This window comes from Sphaeramia orbicularis, chromosome 11, assembly GCF_902148855.1.
Source record: "Sphaeramia orbicularis chromosome 11, fSphaOr1.1, whole genome shotgun sequence".
Lineage (NCBI taxonomy): Eukaryota > Metazoa > Chordata > Actinopteri > Kurtiformes > Apogonidae > Sphaeramia > Sphaeramia orbicularis.
In genome coordinates, this window is record NC_043967.1 from 47,542,079 (window position 1) to 47,568,438 (window position 26,360).

A 26,360-nucleotide genomic window follows, 5' to 3' on the forward strand; every position below is an offset into this window, starting at 1 on the left:
CTATTTGATTGGAAGACAGTAAAGAGATGTGAAGGTGTGATGTTGGATTGACTAAATAAACTAAATTTGGTTCGGAATTCTGGACCAAATGAAGAACTTTAAAGACTTAAGAAAAGACTGAGTGTGTCTTTACTTAATTTCTCTAAATTATAAATATTTATTTTCAGTTCCCTCAAGTAAATAAATATCAGATTTGCCGCAGATTTTTTGTCAAATATCATTTAGAAATTAAGATCTACATTAAATTTGTGTAATTTGGAGAAATATATAAAGTATGGAGTATATTTTCAAAATTTGTTATTTTAATGATGAAGAAATTAATAGGAATGCAATGTTTCATGTTAAAAATATTATCGCATACAAAATAAACCTGTTTTAATGTATGCAAATGCAAGTAAATCTTTAAAAAATATATATATATTCCAGACCAGACGTTTGGTAATAATTATAGAAATGATGCGTCTGTTCCAATCATACCTCTCAGTGCTGACGCCCTATATGGAATGAAGTAACTACAGCTACTCTTTTTATGTCATAATCACTGCTCACAGTCTCTTTATTCAGCTCAGGATCCAGTTTGTTCCAGGTGCTGTCATCAGCCTCCACCAGGTGCCTCCAATCAGCTCCTCCTCCTACATGAACCCAGTTCACCTGTCCATCTGATCCGGTGTCCGGCATGGTTTGGAACAGGGTCGAGGTTCTGGTGGTCCTCATCTGGACTCTACTGCTGCTGGTTTCAGGCCAGGAGGGTTGGGAGATCATCACGGAGGACCAACCTGAGTTTTACGATGATAGACTGGGTTTAACTGGAGGTAAACACCGTCAACAACACAACACTGGGCTCTAAATGCAAACAAATCTGAGATGAAATGTGTTTTGGATTTGTTCTTGGCTCATTGATGATGATAATAATAATAATAATAATAATAATAATAATAATAAATCTCAGTATTTCTGTAAATTTAACCTAAATGACCATTACATCCTCAAATGTGCTTCTTTAAGTTAAGGGTACAGTACAGTGAAGTCTAACAAACCCTGGTTGTATTGTTTAAGTGGTTTAGTAAATGCACCTCAGTCTTTTCTCCAGGTTGTCTCCCTCTCTAGATGTATTAATTTGCTCCATTTTTTCATACCGTTAAAGAAGAGCAGCTACCCAAATAAACTGGGATATCTTTAATTTCATAACTACCATGACGTCTGGGGCATTAAGTGATCTTTGATTTTGCAAGGTCTCCATTGCCATTAAAAACTGTATCTAATTTAATCCATCAATCTTTGTCAATGTGAGTCAAGTTCTTTTGAAGAAAGTCAATATTTCTGATGCTACACCTACAATATAGACCTAAAAATGTTTTTATTTATTTACTTATTTATACCTCCACTTGTTGTTTAACTAAACTTACTAATAAATACATTCCTATAGCCTAAATCCCAGACACTAAAGCATTGTTTTTCAACCTTGGGGTCACCTGGAATTCAAATGGGGTTGCCTGAAATTTCTAATAATTGATTAAAAAAAAAAAAAAAGCAACTTACTAATAAAAAATATATGGTGAGTTGAGAGAAACAATCACAATATATAAAAGACATGACAAACTGTGAAGCTGAAACTGAAGCACTGTGGTACTGTTTATCTGTCAAATGTTCATTGTGGTTGGTTTCAGATGCTGCAGCTCTTTCATAATTCATAGTTTGAGTTCTTGTTTGTTCAGTATTAATTGTCAGCCTTGGAAATCCAAGCTGAACTGACTGTACATATCCTGACCAAGGAAAATAAAATTCTCACTTTGTGCAGTAATCTACACCTGGTTTTTCTGCCTCTGCCCATAATAATATACATTATATAGACTAAATGTAGTCTAAAATTAACATTTATTTGCAACATAGTATAGCAAACTATTACATAATCAAAAACAAATTAATTTTAGAAAAAAAACGTCTCAGTTTTGAATGTCTGGGGTCGCCAGAAATTTGCGACGTTAAAATGGGGTCATGAGCCAAAATAGGTTGGGAACCACTGTACTAAAGGAAGCACTTCTGGGTCATTTCACTTAATCAAAGTTGATCTAAATCGTTCTAGATAACAGTAAAGATTTTAACTCCTCTGTTGCAGGTGACACTGGTGAACCTGATGACCTCGGTGATTATGATGATTATGACGATATAATTTCTGAAGTTAAAATCCCTGAATTTGAAGAGACTGCCACAGGCGTCTCTTTGGACTTCGATCCTTCAGCTGAAGATGATTCTGACGACTTTTTGATCCCTCCAAGGGCCTTCAGTCAGGACCCCGAGGTCACTGTCAACTGCACCGACGATGGCTTTGAAATCACTTTACCAGACGGTACATGTAGTTTAAAATATGAATAAGTAACGTGATGACACTGGTTCACTGGAGTTCTTCAGCTTAAATCCTGTTGCCAACTTGCTTAGGTTTCCTTTCTCTTTGCAGGGTCAGACTGGAAACCTGACAAAGAAGCTCAATTACAGTGTGATATGAAACTTCATAATGAGCAAATTTTCATACCCTTCACTGGATGTAATGTGACAAAGCAAGTACGTTTACTGAAAAGTTACTGTACTCTCATCTTAGTGTCATGTCATATCACCAAAATGTCTGCTAAAATTGAATCTGAGTGGATAATTGCCTCTACCTCCTGATCTTGAGGTACTTGAATATTGAAGCCACTGCATTTCAATGAGTATCTGTCGACCTAAATGTCAAACAGAAGTGGAACTCTTCTATATTCCTCCTAAATGTTGAACGTTTCTACCAGGAAAAAGCAGATTAACTGGTCAATGATAAGGATTCAGTGACGAGCAGATCCATTCAGAGGCTTGTTTATTACATGATTTTATTGTTTGAATTTTCATTGTCAAAAACATACTATTACTTAACATACTTATACATATACTACTTAACATACTTTTACCAAGATGCAGTGAAATGATTGTTAAATTAATGTAGCAAATGTGTTTATTGCATTATTTTACATTGTAGAAGTCAGTTTGATTTTGCTTTAAACATCACACGATCCCAGTGTCTTCCATACAGTGATGCATGTTATAAACCTCAGTATCAGCCAAAATGCAAATAACAGAATTCAGTATTGGTATTAGAATAGATCATGCATCAGTTCTATTTTTTTTACTTCATCAAAAACTATTTAACTGAGAAACAAGTAAAAGTAATACATTTCTAATCAAATTAATCAGATGTTGAATATATGTAGAGTGCTACCTGTCAAAAAACTGAATGATTTTAGGTGTACGGTTGTTGTTTTTTTTCTGTCTTTTTCTTTCATCAAAGTAGTAATTCCAGTTGAGAGCAAATATGGAACAAATTTCTGCCACTATTTTAGGTTGTGGAGTATTCTGTTCCTGCAGATTAAGTCAATCTATCTATATATTCAAGATGAGCTATAAATAAGAACGTGTCAGGATGAAATTGAAATAAACTTTTACTGAGAAAAGTAAATCTAAGTTTGTAAAACAACCTATCTGCGACTAATAATCTAAGTCTAATGTTTAGTATTAATGAATGAATATTGCACTGTTAGGCAAAAATGGTGTTATAAAATGAGAGAAATCATTATTTGCATTTATTTGTATGATAAACTATAACTAAATGATGTTGTACTAGACACTATAATCTGGATTCTAGCGTAATGTAAGAAATGTCTCAAATCTCTTAATTCTTGATTCATTCTTCTAATAAGAACATCATGGCTGAGAACAAATGTGTAAATTGTTTCAGAGTGATGGTGACACTGACAACTACACCTTGGAGTTTTGGTATCCTGGTGAGAAAGGCGAGCATCAAATTCTTACCGTATTATGTGAAGAAATTATCGACGTGGAGGGTGGTCGTGGAATAGACCCTCGCTCAGGTGGAAAATCTGTGCTCGATTCAAAGGGCCTTAAACCAACCCCTGTAATAGAACCCATCAGGGTACAAACAGCACAAAGTAAGGGATGCAGGTAACAGAAAATTCATTGTCTGAGGATTAATTTAGTGTTCAGAAATAACATAAGGTCTTGTTTCAGATTGTGATGTTCCCATGTTGGAGCGGCTGACCTGTGGCAACTGGAACATATCACCTTCAGAATGTCGGAAGAGGGGATGCTGCGTATGTTCGTCTACATCCTCCTGTTTTTATCCCGTGGATGGTAAGGCTTTGGATGGAGATGGTGTAAATATGTCAATGCCATTTCTACATTGGCTAAAATATTCAGATCCTTCACTTCTTAATTGCATATCATCTGCTTAAAGGATAAAAAAATAAAAGTAGTTGTGCAGTAAAGAGGTCAGTGTTTTATTATCCAGAATGATTTTGAGTCATTTTACTGCTGCTGTGAAAACATTCTTTGGCTTCCTTTAGCTTTGCTTCTGCAGGTTTGCATGAGGATGCATCTTTTTAATATGTATTTCTCACAAGACAAAAAGTAAAAAAAGCAGGAAATATGTGCTCATTATTAAAACACAAATCAAGACAAAAAAATTTCTACAGGTGAAAGTTTATATTTGGCGTGATGCTAATTTTGATTTAGCACATTTGATGTCTTGAATGAACTGGAATTTTTTGGAAATATTTTGGTCCCAGATTACACCAAGTTTCCTTCAGAATGCCCCAGTTTTTCTTAACACTTATACCATTTACCTATTTCCTGTATATTCTTGTTGCAGACACTGATACAGAGACTGAGAGATGCGTATTTGTGGTTATTCTAACATTATCAAAATACAAACCTAATGGACTTTTGCAGTGTTATTTCTCTCAAGTCAACTTTTCAGAATCTTAAACAGGTCTGTTTTCAGCTTTGATGCATTTTTCAGTAAATGGAAGAGTTTTTAAGGCACAGGTGTCAAACATGCGGCCTAGGGGCCAAATCTGGCCCTCCGAAGGGTCCAGTCCAGCCCTTGGGATGAATTTGAGAAATGCAAAAATTACACTAAGATATTAACAATCCTTTTAGGTCAGGTTCCACATTCAGACCAATTCAATCTCAAGTGGGCAGGATTCAGTAAAATAGTATCATAATAATCTATAAACACTCACAAATCCAAATTTCTCTCTTTGTAAATGTAAATATTTTCATGTTTCTACACTAAAACAAAATATAATTTCACAAAAAACTTGAGTAACCTGAACAAATATGAACAACCTGAAATGTCTTGAGAAAAGTAAGTACAATTTTAACAATATTCTGCCTGTTACTGAATGTTTGGTGTATTTGTAGATCCACTGTGATCCACTGTAAGTTATAAATGATAAACTGAGACAGAATATTCTTAAAATTACACTTATTTTTTCAGTTTTCTCATGTTATTCACATTGTTTGAAAGGATAGTTTGTAGATGTATACATTTTCATTGTTTTTACTTTTTTCACTCTAAAACAGAGAAAATTTTGGAGTTGACATTATTTATATATAATTATGTTATTATTTTACTGGTTCAGCCCACTTCAGACCAAATTTAGCTGAATGTGGCCCCTGTACTAAAGTGAATTTGACACCCCTGTTTTAAGGGATAAACATTAATGGCGAGAGATGTTCATGTTGCACAAATATGGAATATGACTTAAGAAAAAATAACTAAAAAGCTGAATGACTGTCCCAAAAATATAGAAAGTAAGAATCTACAGTCAAAAAAGCCTGAGCTTAATGATAAAATAAAAATCCCTCATTAAGATGTTTAGTCATCAACTACATGGTATGTGGTTTCATGTCCTAATGTAGATTTAACACTTACTAAAGAGTTTATTTAACATGGAGCCTGTTTACATGACCATAAAATTCCAGTACCTGGGAGTAATCGGATAATTGTACAAACCAGATGTGATGCGTTTGCATGCACTTAAGAAATGCAATAATCAAAAACCCTGGTTTAGACGCTCCAGTCCATTATTGGATTTCTTTCAGAGTATGTACGTAGATAGTGATAGTAAACTTAAACTTCCTGTTATTGTCATCCGCTTACGTTTGACAATGCAAATTCCATTTTCTACAGTTTTAAGTGTTTACACATGTGCCAACATAAAAGAACAAAATAAATCAGATTAACCTGTAGGCTATACATACAGGAAGACATTGGAGTATTGGAGAGAAATCAAAGTGTGTTAATGCAAGTTCTCATAATCAGATTACTGTTATTTGATGAAGCATATCAGATTATCCTGTTTACATGATCACTTGAATAATCTGATAACTCCATGATCAGCGTATTGGTGTGCATGTAAACAGGCTCCTCCTAACCCTTAAAGGAACACTTTATCTTTTAGTATATTTCCTCCAAATCAATACATCTGAAGATTCTTGGTTTTCACTGGACAGGGAGCAGCACAAAGAAGCAGCAGTAAAATGAATATACCTGAACCATTAGATTTCGATTCTTCTTCCCACAGGGTGTACTCCAGATAAACAATTCATCTTCCGTATTTCCTGTGACTCTGCATCCATCCCTGTCGACCCCAGAAAACTGATCATTCCTGGAACCAACTGTAAACCAGTCATTGTTACTGACAAGGTCGCCCTTTTCAAGTTCAAAGTGACAGAATGTGGAGTCCATGTTTATGTAAGTAGAGGCTGACGTACACCACACTATCTACACTTCAGTTCTGAAGGTGTAGTGAGAGGAGTCAAGGAAACAGGCTTTTAACATAGAACATCCTCACTTTGCAGCCATATTTTAAGTAGTTCAAAATGTGTGTGCTATAACTGTCTTTGTTACAATGCAGAGTTGTACAGTTGAGTGCTCATATCCTCCTGAGACCCAGTAAGTAAATACTTTTGGCATTTTACATTAAATAATTGCCTTAATTAATTGATAAATGATGCAACAGTTTTTTCATAGACATTTTTTATTTTTTTTAAATGTAATGTTCTTTTCAGCGGACTGTTTTTTTGTTTTGTTTTGTTTTTTTTTCTTCAAGTAAAGCTGTGAAACTCTTGTTCACCACAGAGGACACAAATGCATTGCTGGGTCTCAGGAGGATATAAACTTACAATTAATGATGTGGCATAATGTGTCAGTTGGTGATGTGGGAATGTTGTTTTTTTTTTAACATGCATAAATTTGACCCTACTTTTGGTCATTAAACTATTAAAACAACTTTGAGGGGAAAAATTTGTCATGCTCCTGCCATAGGTACAATGCAGATGTGTATATATCACACCTTTTTTACACGTCATCTAGCCACCAATAATGTAATAGCTGCCAATAAAGTAATAACTTTGGCAATTTTAAATGGTCTATATCCAATAACACAATAATTTGCCAGTGATGTAATAAAGGTTTTGAGCCAATAAGGTTTAAACATTTGAAAATATAGCTTTTTCATGACATACATTGTTATATTTGGAATTACTGTGTGTGTGTGTGTGTGTGTGTGTGTGTGTGTGTGTGTCTCTCAACATGCTCATTACTTATGTGACTATCACTGCTGTTTCGGCCAGGTCTCCTTGAAAAAGAGACCCTCATCTAAATGAGACCAATGTGGTTAAATAAAATGGAATGGACTTTATTTGCCATTTGCACAGATACATCGCAGTATAGGTACATTGGAATTCTTGTGTGTTTCCCTGAGTCACGGAGTTAAAAAAGATATGAACAAAGACAAACAGAACATAAAAACAGTTATTGCACAGACAGACACAAATACACACTTGTAAAATAGAGTACTGTATCAGAAAAATAACAAGTGTTCAGAGAATGCAAACCTCCACCAAGCACCCTGAATGGTGTGCATGTGTGGATCGACTATTTCTTTTTAAATTGAACAGTTTCAAGGTTGTTCCATACAGCAGAAAAAGTTGAAGTTTGGTACCAGTCATGTGTATGTCAAATTATATTAAATTCCAATCTATTTGTTGAGTTATAATGAAAAATGTGTGGTAAATGGGATTTTCAAAGTTAAATTGAAATGTCCACAGAGTCCACATTCCACAGTGGATGTGGACAATTTTGTGCCAGATACAAGATATTGTTATAAGCTACAGGTGGATCAAATTGGAGGCTAATCGGAGTCGTTTCGAATTTTTTATGAATTTTCGAAAATTGCTCAATGATGAGAGATAGGAAAATTGTAGACCTTGGAGACCTTTTGTGACCTTGCTGTGACCTTGAACTTTGGCCTACTTGGCCCAAAATTTAATGGGTTGGCCCCAGGGCCTAGGCCTATCTGTAGGTACAATTTGGTAAAGATGGTTGGAATAGTTTTCCCGTAAAGTTGCTAACTAACAAACAAACAAACATGCAAACAAACACACAAAGCAAAGTGATCACAATACCTCCTGGTGGAGGTAATAAAGTACTGGGAGGTACATGGAGGTAAAATTACTCAGCATTTTAAGCAAAAGATGAAATTGAAGGCAATGTGACTTTGTCTGGCAGACTGTTGATGAGACACAGATCTACTTGGCTGAAGTGCAAACTCTTGTTCAAGCCTGGAACCTAAAGTACGGCGTGATTTCAAGAACTGATCCATTAAGGTTAGAAGCTGTACATCTTCTCAAACTCATCTTCAGTTTGAGGTGTTGGTGTTGTGCCCGTTTCCAGCTTTTGACTCTTAGTTAACCAATGCTTTGTGTAGGTTCTTGATTGAATGCCGCTACAGTAAATCTCAAGACCAGTCTCTGGTCAGTGTTTCCTACATGGTGAAGACATCGCCCATTGATCTGCCGACGACTATCTTCGCCAAAGGCCTACATGGAGTTGTGTTGAGGATGGCCAAAGGTTGGGTATTTGTACATATTTCTAGACCTCTAATTGAACGTCCTGATTAGAGCAGCAACTATTTTTTATTACTAATGATTTGAGAAAATGGTTAAAGTTACTTGATGGCAATCCAAACCTTTCCTTTGTAACAGATGAGACGTATTCGTCTTACTACCCCACCTACCATCAGCCTCTGCAACACCTCCTTGGTAAACCAGTCTATCTAGAGCTACGTTTGCAGTCTCCAAAACCATATGCAGTACTCCTCATCAACTACTGCATCGCTTACCCTCGCTCTGCAAGAAATGCTTTGGTGCTCATTTATGAAGGGTAGGAACAGCCTCTTCAGTATGAACCAGATGCTTGTATGTTCAAGTTAACTGTAAAACCTGTTCTTGCCCTGTTACCTGTAACTTTACCATTTTCCATTTAGGTGTACCAACCCCCATGACCCAGATGTCTCCATCCTTCCAGTAAATGACTCTCCCAACAATCAGTACATCAGGCGGTTTAAGGTCAAGACTTTCCAGTTTATGGATACAAAAACAAACAAGTACCTTAATGAAGAAGTGAGTGAAGGCCACGAGCATGACAAATTCTACTAAAGATCAGAAGCTGAATTTGGATAATGTGAACAAATTGTTTTTTTGTTTTTTAAACAAATATCACTGTGCACAAATTAAGAAGTCAGCACTACTGATTGTGGATGAACAGGATGGTGCAAAAATATTAAATCTCTAGGTCAACAGGATCAAACTAATTTTATATTTGGGGCCATATACAGTCCAGTATAGTCTCAACTGGGCACAACCAGGGACATAACAGTAAGAAAAGTAAAATTACATTATGAAAATGTTTACATCTCCAAAGTATGCTTTAAGTAAAATTTTGACATTATGCCTCATCTTGTGATTTGCACATGTGCATTAAATTTACAGAACACAAAGTACAAATGCACAAAACATTTAGTAACAGGCACATTATTGTTAAAATTGCACTTCTCTTAAGACATTTCAAGTTTGAATGTGTTCAGGTTATTAACATTTTTGTGAAAGGATAGTTTGTAAATGTATACTTGTTGTAATTTTACTTTTTTCACTAAAACAGAAGAAACATTTGGAGTGGTTATTATAATAGTATTTTACTGGTCTGACCCAGACACCCCTGCTTTAAGTAAAAGGAGTGTTGGCTGTATTGTAAATGCCCTGGCCACCTCAACACACTGATTTATGCTGAAGTCTGATGAATGTTGGACAGAATGGATCATATTTACCAGCAAAACAAAGGTTTAGTTAATTCACTGACTGCCCACATCAGCAGAGTGGTTCAGTGGGATGCATGACATTTGTAGTGGAAGCACTGACCCACAATGTCTTCTCTTAGCTAAAACGTAATGTCTGGATTTTTCTCATTAACCTCATTCTTGCAGATCTACTTCATGTGCTCTTCAGAGGTTTGCTGGTCTTCAGAAAAGACATGCCAACAGCATTGCTTTGATGGAAAGGTGAGGTTCCAAGCTCTGCAAATATACTATCACAATGGTTCTAATGTCTAAACAATGTCTTTCTTCCCCCCCCAGTCACCACAGTCGCGAGGACTTCCACCTAAAGACACATTGAAAAACTAACTCCTAAATAAAACATTTTATTGTATATGATCAGGGGTTGATAGTTTTCTATTAAACATGCAAATTATCCAGTGTTTAAAGAGCAAATCCTTCATCATTAGACTATTATGATCATGTTGTGGCTTATTTTTGGTGAAATCGATGAGGACAAACAGACTGGATCTTTGTCAAGGGTGGGGTTTCTCTTCATCCAGTATACGACATTAAAGAGGCTTTACAGCATGTAGAAAATATTAAAAAGTTACTCATATTTTCATTGTTAGTAAAACAATTAAATGTGTAAATGATTCCTAATGGGTAGGCATAAATGTGACTCTTAGTGTTGTTTATGGTTTGTCTTAATCTCATACACGATAGAATGAAGTAAGAGCATGTATGTGGTGAATGCCTCAGATTAAAGGTTAGGATCAGAAGGTCACAGGGGTTTGACCTATACAAGCAAGGCCAACTGGTCCAAGCCTTAACATAATGTATAAAGTAATCTAAATAGCACACACTGTCCATTCTGTCATTTCCTATAGGCATTATGAAGCAAAGGACACAAAATGGAACCTGTGTAATAAGAGTGTAGAAGAACAGATTTCTGATTTGATTATTTTCTGCCAAACATAAATCTAAAATAATGCAAAGAAATAAATGCTTTAGGACCTGGTGAAACAAACATTCTTTTATGGCGATAAATTGTAAAAATTTATCCTTAGGATCATCGTCACTTTTCTCCCTCTTACGAGCCCCTGGGTACATGAGAGGAAAAAAAAAAAATTCTACACAACTGAGAGCCAGCAATGGATTTTTGTCCTCTGTAAGGTTACTTTAATAACAGACATTGTATAAAATATATCTGGAAAAAACTGTTGCATTTTGCTGTTTCAAATCAAGACAGTATAAAAAAACAAAACAAAACCCCCCAAACCTTTACTTTCCTGTGTCTTATAAGGATATTTAGAATTTTAAAAAAACCCTACATGACTAGTTAGTTGCTGGGGAGTTTCAGTCAGGATTAGTGTCTTCACTGACCTTTAGCGCCCCCCAGAGGCCAGAAAAATGAAGAGGGGGCTGAGCTCAGCAAAGCACACAAGAGCGAAAAAGAGCAAAATCAAAACGGACAAATTAAAAAAAAAAAAAAGCTATAAATACTATACTATTTAAATGAATGTTGGACTATGTTTATATTTCAAATTAATTAATATTTCAATTTATGCACATGTAAAATGTTATCAAAGACTGAAATCACATTAAAAATTTGTTGTTGTTTTTTGGACCTAACTTTGATGGAACTGACAAAATTATAATTATTAATGTACAGAAAAATAATATAACACGAAATAAAATCTGCATGTTTGGAAATCCCTGGATGTAAAACCCTCTTGTCTGGTTCATATTGGACCCAGACAACCCCCCCTTTCAACTCCTCCCATCCAGCATGACCAAGCATCCGCCGCTCACCCACAATGCTTTGCGCGACGACGCACCGTCCAACTGCTACAATCTGTATCCGGTGACGCGTGAAAGTGTCAGGCTTCCTCACTGTTTTTTCTTGTGGAATAAAACACTTGAACGCAGACTTTGAGCTCCGTTTTTCTGTGCGTCTGGTCTGAAGAGCCCTGCGTCACCAGGAAACTCTGGTCAGGTGAGAAAAGTCACATGGAACCGAACACGGACACACTCCTGTTTGACCACCGCCATCAAATAACAGCTGTATGTGCAGCAGGTCCACACATTATACAAATACAACTGTCCTCTAGTGGATCATACATTCAGTTTAATATAGAATAAGATCAGGTCTGTTCACTTCTGGCTCCATTACCTTTATACTGATGTATACCCTCATTCCATTTCCACTGTTTTCATGTCAGATCATGAGATTAAATATTAGAAACAACCCATGACTGTGAAGTTCACATGAAACTATATGACCAAACTTTCAATTTTGTCATTTTAATGACTTACTAAGTGGGTTAAACGCATAAAAAATAATGGATAACTCGTAGCATTGTGGTTAAAATTTGCAAGAAGTATCTGCACTTGTCTTTTTCTGGTTTTCATATGCATTCTCCATAGTATTTACAAAAACAGAAGCAGTAATCTCAAGTAACCAATGTCAAGGTGGTTATTATTTAACTTTAACAAGTTATATATTGTGTTTTACTTAAAATCTAATCTTGCAATGTGTGTTTTTAGGTAGTTTTCTAATCTCAGAAGAGAAGTCTTAAACACATCCATTCAGCCAGTGCAAATATTGTTTAATTTTGTTCTTGATATAATAGTATTCTTCTTTTATATCACACTTCTGCAAAAAGCAGTAAACGGTGTGCCTTTGCAGGACACTTGGAAATAAGTTTAACAAGTCGCCAAGCTTAGATGAAAACTGGGATATAACTGTCACAAAAGATAAACCATGATAAAAGAAAATGCAGAATTAAAGTAGGAATAATTAACCTTGACAATACTTAGTAACAAACTCTTAGTAAGATTAATACTCAATTCTATTAAAAGATAGGATAGGATAAAATAAAAAAAAACTAAAAATAGGACAAAAGACAAAACATCACTAAATTTTCCTCTTGTCTATTCCCTTATCTAAGCCAACACTGAATAAAAACTTTTTTTAGTCTTTTTTTCTTGTAAAATAAAAGATCTTCTGTAAACTTGGATATACATAAATAAGATTGACGCGCAGCAGTCACAGTATGCAGATCACAAATAGGAAAGGACATTATGTTCTATATATGAGCAACATGTTGATTATTAGCACTGATTTATTTACAATGACTTAGGGCATTAATTTTATACATTAATCACATAAAGCTGTAATTAGTTAGTATAGGAGTAAGATAAAGGTGGGGAAAATAGAGCACAATAATAAAATTTTTTGGAAAAAGCATCAAATAGTAATAAAGTAGTTCAATATTATTAAAGTTGTCCTTTAGAAACTCCAAGAGAGCAAATAATCAGAGTTTACTCACAGTTTACTACTATGATAAAACTTGTTTTTTATAATCAATGTTGTTGATTTGTCAACTGTTGTGAGATTTCACCATCTGGTTTTTAATCAATGTTTTAAATAATGATTTTTTTTTTTTTAAAGCAGTTATTAAAATTTTTTACAAAGTGCTTTCCATATAAACAAACAAATAAAACAGCGGTAGAACTGCACAGTCATAAAACAAGCAGGTAAAGAAATTAAAAATGAATGGAAAAACTACTGATGCGTGCATTAAAATAAAGCAATGCCAGACCTGCTTGTAGTGTCAAGAAAAATAAGGTGAACTTAATTCATAATGAATAAATGAAATAATAAAAGGAACAAAAATTCAGAGGTGATTTCAAACTTTTCAGCCTAGTTTTAACAATCAGCCGGAGGGTAATTAAATATGTTCCACTATTTTGATGGAGAAATAAAACCCTCTTCTTTCTTTTTTTTTTTTTTTTTTTAAACTAACAATGCCAGCTCAACTTCCTGTGAGCCTGACAGAAGCCACAGATCCAGCAGCTGTCAGCAGGTTTGCAGGAGGCGTGGTCTTTGCCTTTACATAAGTTAGAACCGGTTGAAGGTAGAGTCTCACTCCGCTCTGTTCAACCCACAGCTCCGGCAAACATGGCTCATCTCCCCGCTCTGTTCAAGTATGTGGACGAAAACCAGGATGAATACGTGGAGGTAAGACTCTGTTGTTTTGGCAATTTTCATCATAATTTCCCTAAACCCTGAAGTGTGTGTCCTCACATTGTGTTGAAACTGGAGCAGTGTTGTATCTGTTAATGTTTGCCACTGTTACACTTGAAATCTCATCTTAACCGTACCTGTGGTTGCATTTTATGGAAACTGCGATGTGCTCTGACCTGTTAAATATGGCTTCAGTTTACAGTTAGAATGAAAATGGAGCTAAATTGTAAAACCCGATATTCTGCATTTTATACACTCTTATAGGGCTTTCCCTTCTGTTCTAAGGTTTCTGTGCAGCTCCAAAGCCATTTTAGGCACAAAATTAATATAAAATAAACGCAGCATAAGTGACTTTTTATGGCAGGTTTTACTTTGAAGTCTTTGTTTATTCTATGCTGTTGTGTTTCCATATTTTGCTTACAGATGTGGAGATTACAATGGCCCAACCTGATGTGTAGTTCTTATTTTATTACTACATTTATAATTTTAGTTAACCAGGAAAAAGTTACTCTTTGAGATTAAAATTCTCTTTTGCATGAGTGTCCTGGCCAAGACAGCAGCAGCAGCACCAGAAGTAACAGAGTAGAAATTTCAGCCATACATCTATACTAAAAACATACATAAATGCTATATTTTTATTGAAATAAAGTAACCATAAACCCCCTCAAATATGCTTATAAGTCTTCCCCAAATTAAGGGAAAATGCTGAATCCCACCGAGCTATTTACCTGCACAATATGACGAATGATATGATGATGAGAAAACTTTTCAATTTGGTCGTAAATGCAAGATTAGTGTATTTATTCAACACACCAGTTATTTTCTAATTGAACTAAATGTACAAACTGTAAGGCAAACATACAAAACAATGCCAGGGTTTTCCTAGGTTTCTATGAATTTAGATGCAGTCTGTGTTCTAAAATTTTTGCAAGAAAAAAAAATATAATTTCTTGTCATTCTGGATCATTATTATTGCCATATCGACATACATAAATGTGGGAAAGGTAGATCATATGATAAGAAAATCCCAACATCCTAAAAGCTTAAAAACAAAGTAAGCCCACTGTGGCCAACTGCAACCATTACATCTGATTTAAAAGAAAAGAAAAAAAAAGTTGTTTTGACGTTCTCTTAACTTATTTGCACAACTGTGAGACTTTTATTTATTTAATCTTGTGTTTTAGATGTTTTATCCTATTATTTTAGATCTCTTTTTATCAATTTTGGTATATTTTTGTTCTGATTTGTACTGTTTTGCCATATTATGCATTTTATTTTCTATGTTTGTATAGCACTTTGGGCAGCTTGTATTGTTTTAAATCTGCTATATCTGCTTGAGACCCAGGAAAGTAAAAAATGTGGCTTTTTTTTTTTTACATTAAACAATTGTCTTGATTGGAAGCAGCATAATTCAACAGTTTTTTCAGATACATATTTTTTATGGGATGTCCTTTGCAGCGGACACTTAAAGTTGTGGAACTGTTGTCCATCACAGAGGACAAAAATGCATTACTGGGTCTCAGTAAACTTGGCCTTGACCTTGTTGATGATGCAGTTTAAGTCTTTTGAAATCCCTGCTCTGATTGTGTTTTTGCAGCGTCTTAAGGACTGGGTGGCTGTACAGAGTGTGTCAGCTTGGCCAGAAAAGCGCGGGGAGATCAAGAAGATGATGGAGATGGCCGCCAAGGACATCGAGAGACTGGGGGGGACAACAGAGTTGGTGGACATTGGTAAACAGAAGGTGAGAGCGACTGAGGACTTCTGCTTCTAAACCTCATGTTCTTGTCGTGTTGATGCACATAAGGATGACACAAATGTAGCGATCTATAGTTAATGCCATCTGTCGACCATGCAGCTCCCCAGTGGAGAGGAGATCCCCCTGCCGCCCATCGTCCTGGGTCGTTTGGGATCAGACCCGGGTAAGAAGACCGTGTGCATCTACGGCCACCTCGACGTCCAGCCGGCCAGTATCGACGACGGCTGGGACACCGAGCCTTTCAAACTGGTGGAGAAAGACGGTAAGAATAGACACACAGGGTTTGAGTTTTGTTTTGTTTGTTTTGTTCTGTGCAAAATATCCCTGCTGCTGTTCTAGTGTGAGTGCGATGTTGATCAGGTCAAAATGAAACAGTAACTAAAGCTATATGAAAGAACAGTTTGTCTCTCTGCTTTGGCATTTAATGACAAAATTTCTGTGACTCACTATTTCTCTTGGCTGTTCTTACAGCTGGACTCAGTATTAATTGACAGTGAATTAATTAATTAAGTCACTGTAAATAAATCAATGCAAATAATCAACATGTTGCTGATGTTACAGAACATAATGTCCTTTCCTGCAGTCAGAGTTATTTGTGATCTGCATACTATGACTGTTGTGTGTCAGTATCCAAGTGTACATCCAAAGTTTACAGAAGATTTTGTACTTTTATTTTACCACAGAAGACTTTAAGAACAGTTTTTATTCAGAGTGTTGGCTTGGATGAGGGAAAAGATGAGAGAAAAATGATGGGATGTTGTCTGTTTTATTCAGCTTCTAAAGGGATTGAATATTAATATTACTAATTTTTTAATTTCTTTATTTTAAGCACTGCCTAGGTTAATTATTCCTACTTTAATTCTGCATTTTCCTTTATTGTTTATCTTTCATGACAGTTCCATCCCTGTTTTCATCTAAGCTTGGTGACTTGTTGCACTTATTATTTCTAAGAGTCCTGCCAAGGCACTTCGTTAACTGCTTTTTGCAAGAGTGTTATGTAAATTAAGATTACTATGTACAAAAACGCAATTATTAGACAATATTTGCACTGGTTTAGTGGATGTGTTTAAGACATCTCAGCTGAGATTATTCGAAAAGTCCCTAAAAACACACATTGCAACACTAGATTTTGAGTAAAATACAATATATAATTTGTTAAACTTAAAAAAAAACCAACCACCTTAACATTGGTTATTTGAGATTATTGGTTTTGTTTTTGTAAATTCTATGAGGAATGCATTTAAAAACCAGAAAAAAGTCTAGTGCAGGTACTACTTGGGTGTTTTACCCACAATACCACAAGTTATGCACTATTTTTACTGTGTATTTAGGTTTAAGTATTGTCTAGGTTAATGATTCCTACTTTAAGTCTGCATTTTCCTGTATTTATCTTTTTGACAGTATGAATTTGATGTTTATCAGTTCAAAATGAAACAGAAACTAAAGCTTTATGAAAGAACAGTTTGTCTCTCTGCTTTGGCATTTAATTTCTATGACGCAGTATTTTTTGTTGCCAGTTCTCACAGCTGGACTGAGGAACGTTGTCAGTCTTGTCCTTTCTTTCTCACATAAAACACATCATGGCAACAATCCGTTAAATAGAGGGTTTGCACAGGAGGTCACAGTCAGCCAAGGTCTGCAAAGAAACACAAAATAGATGTGTATAATAGAAAAAAGTTATGTGACTGCACAGAACTTGTCTGCTTCATTTGTCATGTAGCGTAAATTACTTTCAGACAGAGCTGGGTGATGAGGGCAAAAAAATGTAATCTTTTTTTTCTTTCAATATTTTTGATTTGATTTATGATTTTGATTTATGATTTTTTTTTTTTTTCTGGCTACAAGAAACTAAGGCAAAACATTAAAAATAAAAATAATATTCATTACCTCCGCCAAGGAGGTTATGTTTTTGCCAGGGTTTGTTTGTTTGTCTGTTTGTTTGTTTGTTTGTTTGTCTGTCCGTTAGTGTGCAACATAACTCAAAAAGTTATGGACAGATTTGGATGAAATTTTCAGGGTTTGTTGGAAATGGGATAAGGAAGAAATGATTAAATTTTGATGGTGATCGGGGGTGGGGGGGCCCACGGGGGGGGCCACTGATCAGCCTTGGCGGAGGTCTGCGCTCTCCGAGTGCTTCTAGTTCATTACTAAAACTACATCACATATGACTTGAAAAACATGTTCACGATAAATGAAAAATTCAAGATTTTGACTTCTTTATTGAACAAGGAAAACTATATTCATTTCAATGTAACGCTTTATACAAATGTTGTTTTAGCATCAGTAAATTAACAACTAATAGCTAAATACATGTGCACAATAATTTTAATTCTCTTAGATTCTTACTTTAACCACTGATACTAATGCTTATGTAATGTTTGTAGTTGATACCATATAATGTGCTTTACCAGAGGCAGAATGCGTGCCTGATATTTAAAGTCTTGCATGGACTTGCCCCTCTTCCCTTGACAGATTTTATCAAAACCCGCTCTTTCAGTGGGATGGCCACCAGGGCCACAGCTTGAGGAGACTGTGAGGTGCCACAAAGGCGCACTGCTTTTAGAAAAACTACATTTTCAGTCACTGGAACTGAATTTTGGAACAGTTTACCACTCAACATAAGAGACTCACAATCATATGCCTCCTTCAAATCACAACTTAAACATTGGATGAAGGAAAACCAAGCCTGTGACCATCAGTAGATTGTCCTCACTGTGTTGTTCTGCGTGTGTTTATCATGTTTTGCCTTTTTGTCAGTTGTCTTTCTTGTCACCTGCCTAGGGACTACAGATGGAAATTGGCACTGCTGCTACAATCTGGCATATTTACAGCTGCAATTGTTGTCGATGTTCATTAATATGCACTATTCCTAATAAATTAATAAACAAATAAATAAATGATTGCTTAGTTCATTCAATGATGAAATGAGCGAGTTAATGTATAAATGTCAAGAAATGTAACTTGAAGGATTATTAAATTTTTTTGGTAAATCATAAGTATCAGTGTCACCTTTAATTGAAGCAGACAGTCATTTGTTGCATTTAGCCTGTTTTTGTCATTTAACCTATTAAATGTAATTGGGGGTGATGAAAGTGATGCCACTGAAGAAAACTAAACTAATCAGTGACACCAAGCGAAAACTCAGAATTCACAGCTTTGTTTTTTAGTTTTTCCCTCTTAGTGACAGTGGGAGTTTGAATTACAGGACTGTGGAACCTCTCTGACTTCACCTGTAGTTGTTGTTATGCTCTTTGAGCTTTTATCAGCTTTGTACTTTAGCTGCAGATTTCCAAAGTCCATCCCAGTTGCTTCATATTTAAGTCCAGAGTCGTCATTAATGGTCTTAATCATGTCTTATCTGAAAACATCACAGGTCAAGTTTAACCAGGACTGTATGTATAGTAGTGAAATGTTTGTATCTGTGAGTGTATCACATGAAAATAAATAATTCACTCTTTGGAGAATCTTCAGTTATTCAACTTCTTTTATTTTTGCACATGCACTTAATTCTACTGACTCTAGTACTACTACTACTACTACTACTAATAATAATAATAATAAAACAGAAGGGACACTTCTCCAGGTAATTGGCTCACATAGTAAGACAGGTTTTTCCTCATTTCGTTTTTATTGGATTAGCACTTTTACTGTAACTAAATCACAGTCGTGTCATGCATCCTCTGGTGATCATCAGCTGACAGAAACTACCACATCCCTTTTCCTCCTGCCTCATTCCTGTCTGTTCAGCTCTGTTCTTGCTTTTGTCATCTTTTTTTTTTTTACAAGCTGTCATAGATCTGTCTTCCACATTTCACCATGAATAAGGGTCATTCATTTGCAAAAAAGTCAACAGTTTTTTAGCACTACTAAAGATTTTAAAGCCACACTAGCAGCTTAAGGAAGCTGAGTCACTTACCTTACCCCAGACAGCAGAAGATAAATGCAATAAAAATGGACATGGAGCTTTTATGACTGAAATGCAGTTGTAAGATGCTGTAAGTAAACTAAACTAAAAACTTTTTTTTTTTTTTTTTGCAGGTAAGCTCTATGGTAGGGGCTCCACTGATGACAAGGGTCCAGTGCTGGCCTGGTTTAACTGCATCGAGGCCTACCAGAAGATCAAACAGGTAAAATTCTGTTGGAGTCTTGCTGTTTTACTTGAGTGTTAATTAGAAATCTGATCCGTTGCTGTCATGGGGTGTGATGAGGAGCATCCAAGCCCACAGGTCTGCTTTAGAGAGTCTTTAATTGAAGATTTGAGGATAAATGATTGTGATAGAGATTGGAAAACCAAGATCTGATGATGAATTGCTCAATGAAAAGCATTTTTATACGGTTCACTTTGTAATGGGTGACCAAAAATTTTTTTAAATAAATTCAAAACAATGAAGAGAATCCTTTTGTATGAGCTGACGTGTTGGGTTTGATTTACAGGTGTGGTTTATGGGAAATGTATTAGAATTAATAGAGTGGAACACTATTTGGATGTAGAGTAAAAATAAACAGGTGTGGCAGTTTATTTCAGGCCTGAGTGATGACATGGATGAAACCATCGAAAGTCAACAGAGGTGAACAGAATGATGGTTATGTTCCTCTCTTTGATGCATTCACAAAGTAATTTCTCTATCTCTTTTAAAGAAACTACACCCTTTAACAAATTCATTTAGGCCTTTTATGTGACTGATTCTTGCAAACTCTGTAAATTTTATGGCTCCAGGTTCAATGTAAGCACAGTTTTTGCAATAAAAATGCAGCTGTTAAGTACATTTATTTGCTGGAGGATATATAAAGAGTGAATTTAAGGGTTTTCCTGGCTAAAAAGGTTCATGATCATTGTGAGGGATATCTCGGTGTTAAAGTACAGAGGTGATTTGGTGGTTGCTTGTTGATCACTATAAACCCATTAGCACATAAGGTGATCAAAGGTCTGAGAATGAAGCAGGTAATCATGTGGCGTCTTACCCCAGACGACAATCAATGATTAAACCAAATGACGGCACCAGTGTGATTTTTTTGTTTTTACCATCTTTAGCTCTGGGACATTTTGAGAGATATAATGTTTTACTGGAAATTGATAAAGATGGAGTTAAAAATCATCTTTCTCTGACAAAATTTACTGTATAATCAGGAGTAATTGATGTTAGTGTTAAAGCCTTCCTCATTGTTCACTTTAATTCTACTTTTTGTTAAAAATCCTCATTTGTAAAGTCACATACATCAAGGTCTGGTGATGATATTCATAAAAGAATGTTTTTTTTCCTTCACATTCAGTAATTCAATATCTTTTGTCTTGTTGCAGGAGCTGCCCATCAACATCAAATTCTGTTTCGAGGGGATGGAGGAGTCAGGGTCCGAGGGCTTGGATGAACTGGTCTTTTCCCGTAAAGACACTTTCCTAAAAGATGTGGACTATGTCTGCATCTCTGACAACTACTGGCTGGGCAAGACCAAACCCTGCATCACATATGGTCTCAGGGGGATCTGCTACTTCTTCATTGAGGTGAAGTCATTGTCCTGCTGTTTATTTATGTCACACAATTTGTAAAAACCTGGAAACCATGTGTAAATGTAATGTAATGCAGCATTTCACCGTAAGACATCAAGCTTTGTGAAATTCTGTGCTATATTAACAGGATTTTTTTTTATTCTTTAAAGGTGGAATGCTGTGAGAAGGACCTTCACTCAGGTGTGTTCGGTGGCTCCGTTCATGAGGCCATGACCGACCTTATTGCACTTATGGGTAAGTGAAGTTTGTGCTTTAAATGTAGTTTCATGAAGTTAATTTGAGTAGAATAACTCAAACAAATGATTCCCAAATTTCCTTTAGCCCTAAAAGATTTTATATCAGCTCCCAGAGTGATCCTTCGTCACTGGAAACCCCAAGTTAGAGCTGATTATAAAGAATCGTTTAACTTGTTGTCAGTGAACGCATCATTTGAACTAATACTTATATATTTGAACTGAATCACACAATCGCAAAGAATTATATTTGATGGACTTGCTCTTATTTATAAAAGCTGAAAATGTTCAATAAGAGCTAAACTTTGCTTTTGCAGTATTGGTGCTCTTGAGGTATTTTAATTTATTTATATTTTTTATTTTACCTGTTTTTTTTTTTTTGTTTTTTTTTACTGTATTTGTGCATCCATAAGTCCAGTCAGAGACAGGACTTAAAGCATTATTTTAAATTAATTTACTTAGAATGAGAATCATCTTTATTCACCAAGTTTGTGAACACATACATGGAATTCTTTGCTGGTAAATGTTGTCTCTCTAGTAAATTATAAGTACAAGATTTATTAAAAAATGTAAGGAAAGTAAAATAAGAAAAAAAGTAACTCTATATACATATAAAATATATATATATATATATATATATATATATATATATATATATATATATATACACATAAAGATACAGTATCAACTTATATACAGTTATAGTGCAATTTTTCATGGAATTGTGGAAAGGGGAAGTGTTGTAAGTGTATTTACTTATTAAAATACTTAGTGTATTTTCTTCTTTTTGTCCAGTAACTGTTACATGTGCTGATGAAAATTAATATGTTTGTGTGGTAAATTTTGTTACACAAAAAATTCAATAAAAACTTTAATAACATGACATTTTCAGGCCAGTGTAACAATGTTTTGTTTTTTTTTTTCTTAAAGGGACCCTTGTGGATGGAAGAGGAAAAATTCTGGTTGATGGGATGTATGACAGCGTGGCCCCTCTGACAGATGAGGAGCAAAAACTGTACGAGAAAATAGAGTTTGACTTGGATGAATACTGCAAAGATGTCGGAGTTGGATGCCTCCTGCATAAAACCAAGGTAGGAAAATTAACACTGTTTTTTTGGATGGACGTGTGCTTCACTGCTTTGGGTTCCTGCACATTAAATCACCCGTATGTTGTGTATTTTCCCCATTCAGGAGCAGATCCTAATGCATCGCTGGAGGTACCCATCTCTGTCTCTCCACGGGATCGAAGGAGCGTTCGCTGAAGCCGGAGCCAAGACGGTCATCCCACGCAAGGTCATCGGAAAGTTCTCCATCCGTCTCGTCCCTGACATGGACCCCAAACTTGTGGAGAAACAGGTAACATAACATCTGCGCATTTGAAAACCCTCAGCCTTCTGTCCACACCAAAGTTTTTGCTCACATAGACAGACGATTACCAAAGCAGCAAATTTTGCCTCAAAACCTCTGAAGCCTCTGTGTCATTGTTCTCCACTGAGGGAAATATCTATATCTGTTATTGTCAGACTGTCTTACAATGCTGTTACAAACAATCACATTTTCAAAATACGTATTGGTGATTCCACTAATGTTTTGTTATCTTTTTATTTTCAAGGTTATCAGCCATTTGGAGAAGAAGTTTGCTGCTCTGGGAAGTCCCAACAAACTGAAAGTGTACATGGGTCATGGAGCCAAAGCCTGGGTGTCTGACTTCAACCACCCACATTACATGGCTGGTCGGAAGGCCATGAAGACAGGTAAATTTGAAACGAATGAGACAGGCTCATTTCCACTGAGATTCATGAGATTTGAGGCGTTTATTGACACATGCACGGTGAGGAAACATGTTCCCTCTACAATCAAATTCTTGCTTTGCTGTCCACTGAATGCCAAATAAATACATATAACAAATGAGTATATATAGATAAAAAAGAAAAAGATAGATTAAAAAAAGAAAAATAGGGTAAATGTAAATGGTGCAATTCTGTCTGCGCAAGTAAAAATGTAAACAGGTAGTGAAAACAATGGTAGTCCTGAGTCTGATGACGGTGGGAAAGAAAGAGTTCTTTAGTGTAGTCTGGGAAAATTATGTCACTGTAGGTAGCTGATTTAAACATTATGTCTACATTTTTGACTTTGTTTTTTTCCTTCCTTGTCTGGTTGTCCTGCTGGGCTTTAGTCTTCGGTGTGGAGCCTGACCTGACCCGCGAAGGTGGAAGCATCCCCGTCACCTTGACCTTCCAGGAGGCCACAGGACGTAATGTCATGCTGCTTCCAGTCGGATCCTCAGATGATGGAGCTCACTCCCAGAACGAGAAAATCAACAGGTTTGTTTAACTTAGTTGCACTTGAACAACTGTAACAAAGTATAGGTAAAAAAAAAAAAAAAGTTTGTTGAAGTTAAAATCAAAATCAGATAAATAAGCCTCACTTAAGGGTAATATAGAAGTCATTTATAGCAATTTAACATTCCATTTCAGACCATGGAAGCTATTCTTTGCTTAACAGGGATAAATGTGTTCCTGTGCCTCGTAATGTTTTACAATTTGGCTAAAATATTCACATACACCTGCAGTGACCAAGACTGGACAATAACACTACAGATGAGTGATCTAAAACAACAAAGTGTTTAAAAAAAAGGCAGCAGTATGTGGCTGAATATGTTAAATTAAAGCAATAGAAGTCTAACCAGTGCTGAACTGGCGCAGACATCTGAGGTTTATCCATATTATTTTTTATGCTTGGCCCTAGTTTGTTCATGTCAACCTCATCACCAGCATAGAATTGATTGGTTTTTGTTTTAGGAAATATGGTAGATTTAATTTCAGTTCAATGGCCAAAATAATGCTTTTTATACAGTGGTATGAAAAAGTTTAGGCACCCCTCTGAGGCTGCATATTAATTTACTCTGTCCTCACAGAAAATGATCACAGTGGCATGCCGTTCATCTTCAATAAAAGCTGAGTACTGGGGTGTTGTCCATACAAAGATTTTTAGTGTAACAGTATTAAATTGTATGAAATTAAATGAGATGTGAAAAATAGGCTTTGCAAAAATTTGGGCACCCTTGTCATTTTGTTGATTTGAATACCTGTAACTACTTAGCACTGATTAATTGGGACACAAAATTGCAAGATGCATATTGCACATTTTCTGTTCATCCAATAAACCTAATTTTACTGTTCAGATATTGCTGTCTATCAGTTATTTGATAGATCAAAATGAAATTGCTGGTCCAAACACCAAATGATTTATAAATGAAAATAATAGAAATTGTCAGGGGTGCCCGAACTTTTTTTATACCACTGTAATGTCAAATCCACACTTATTTTATTTTTACACATTTTTGTATTATCTTTGGTTATTGACATGTCATTTTTGCTTAATTTTGCTTATTTGGGTGTGATAATTAGCAAAATTCTTGTGGTTTTTGGTCTGACCACCACAATTTTATTGTATTGTCATCTCAGTTTTTCTTTTTGTCAGCAAACAAATAGCTGAAAATCCTCAAAGGTTCATCATTGTTTCCCATTTTCAGGTCCAACTACATCCAGGGGATCAAGATGTTGGGCGCATACTTCCACGAGGTTTCTCAGCTGGAATGAATTCATGTCTCATCGTAACAGCTGTGAAATATTTCCATCCTCACTATCAAAGCCATAATAACTGTGCTATGATTTACCTGATACAGTATCAGTTTTATACACACTTCCTCCTAATAAAAGTATTTTTCTTTGTTACTGGTTTTTGTCCTGTTTTGATAATTCTTCATCACATTGTTGTGTTCTGCACCAATTATCAACTTTACTGTAACAAATACTGGCCATGAATTATAGCAGTTGAGTGACTCATACTTACTCTTTATGCACCTGCTTGTATGTAATGAAATTCGATTTTACAGATGTCAAATGAAAAAAACAAGTTTGAGTTTTTGGCAAAATTTATTTAATAATGTAATGTAATTTTTGTATTCCCATTTTATACTAGATTACACTGTTTTTCCACTGCGCTTCTTTGACAGCTTTGCTTATCAGATTATTATATTTCAGTCCCTTCCTATCCAGTGAAAACCACATATCTGCAAATATGTTCATATGGAATATTTGTCATAATGATTAGGCATTACTTTAATGGTTGAGAAAATTCTACCTCTTGGGATTAATAAACCTTAAACAATCTGAAATTTGCTGGAAAATACATTGTCACAAAGCCAAAAACAATTACATTGCAGAATAAATTAATGTAATATAGAGTAGTGTAAATGAACTCGACTGTAAGCATGTATAGCAGTAATATATAACTATTCATGTGGCAGTAAAGTTAATCAAAAATAGGATATAATTTAACAGCTAAAGACAGTATCTGCATTTGTTTTTATACTTTATATAGTGTACATGTAGCTGATAATACTAGCATATTTTTAATTAAAGTTTTGAATGCTAGACATGCACTTTACTTTAACTGCTACTTTTACCTAAGTTTTGGAAATACTTCTTCCACCACTGACTATAGGATTGAAATATGCTTCAGTTTGCACTATTTTACACCCTGCTGATTATGTCAGGTAGCATCATAAGTCACAACTGTTGTTACTTATCACATCATTATGCAAAAGTACTTTGGATAAGTATGAGCAAAGGAGGTTGCAGTGGGAGATAAACTGCTCTATTGATGGAGATGAAACAAAATCTAGACTGTGTACAACACAGTGGTGTCTTCATTACTCACTTCAGCTTCTACCCTGCAGCTCTAATACTGAAGTACATTTCCAGTCTCAACAACGTCCTCCATGATTGAATTCTATATTATTTTGAATTATTTTATGAATTACCCCTTTGGTGTTTGTAGCCTATGT

The 26,360-nt window shown here is 35.4% G+C and overlaps 2 protein-coding genes across 4 annotated transcripts; both read left to right on the forward strand.

The window, feature by feature from the left end:
- The first annotated feature begins 676 nt into the window (after positions 1–676).
- LOC115428172 (zona pellucida sperm-binding protein 4-like) lies at positions 677–10,349 on the forward strand. Its single transcript, XM_030147018.1, has 12 exons — positions 677–812; positions 2,117–2,347; positions 2,456–2,559; positions 3,761–3,955; positions 4,074–4,173; positions 6,411–6,580; positions 8,399–8,496; positions 8,598–8,740; positions 8,875–9,052; positions 9,156–9,291; positions 10,152–10,226; positions 10,302–10,349. Exons 1-12 carry the CDS (start codon positions 677–679, stop codon positions 10,347–10,349), a joined length of 1,614 nt encoding a protein of 537 aa, XP_030002878.1.
- A 1,465-nt stretch (positions 10,350–11,814) lies between these two features.
- cndp2 (carnosine dipeptidase 2) lies at positions 11,815–25,248 on the forward strand. 3 transcript variants are annotated; one of them, XM_030147861.1, is made up of 13 exons: positions 11,815–11,979; positions 13,801–13,852; positions 13,937–14,007; positions 15,611–15,754; positions 15,869–16,031; positions 19,808–19,896; positions 21,069–21,269; positions 21,425–21,509; positions 22,439–22,599; positions 22,700–22,864; positions 23,121–23,262; positions 23,685–23,832; positions 25,044–25,248. In XM_030147861.1, exons 3-13 carry the CDS (start codon positions 13,948–13,950, stop codon positions 25,108–25,110), a joined length of 1,425 nt encoding a protein of 474 aa, XP_030003721.1. In that variant the 5' UTR covers positions 11,815–11,979; positions 13,801–13,852; positions 13,937–13,947; the 3' UTR covers positions 25,111–25,248. The 3 variants fall into 3 exon arrangements, with proteins under 3 accessions (XP_030003721.1, XP_030003719.1, XP_030003720.1); XM_030147859.1 differs by lacking the exon at positions 13,801–13,852; XM_030147860.1 differs by lacking the exons at positions 11,815–11,979; positions 13,801–13,852 and having other exon boundaries at positions 13,859–14,007.
- Positions 25,249–26,360: the final 1,112 nt, after the last annotated feature.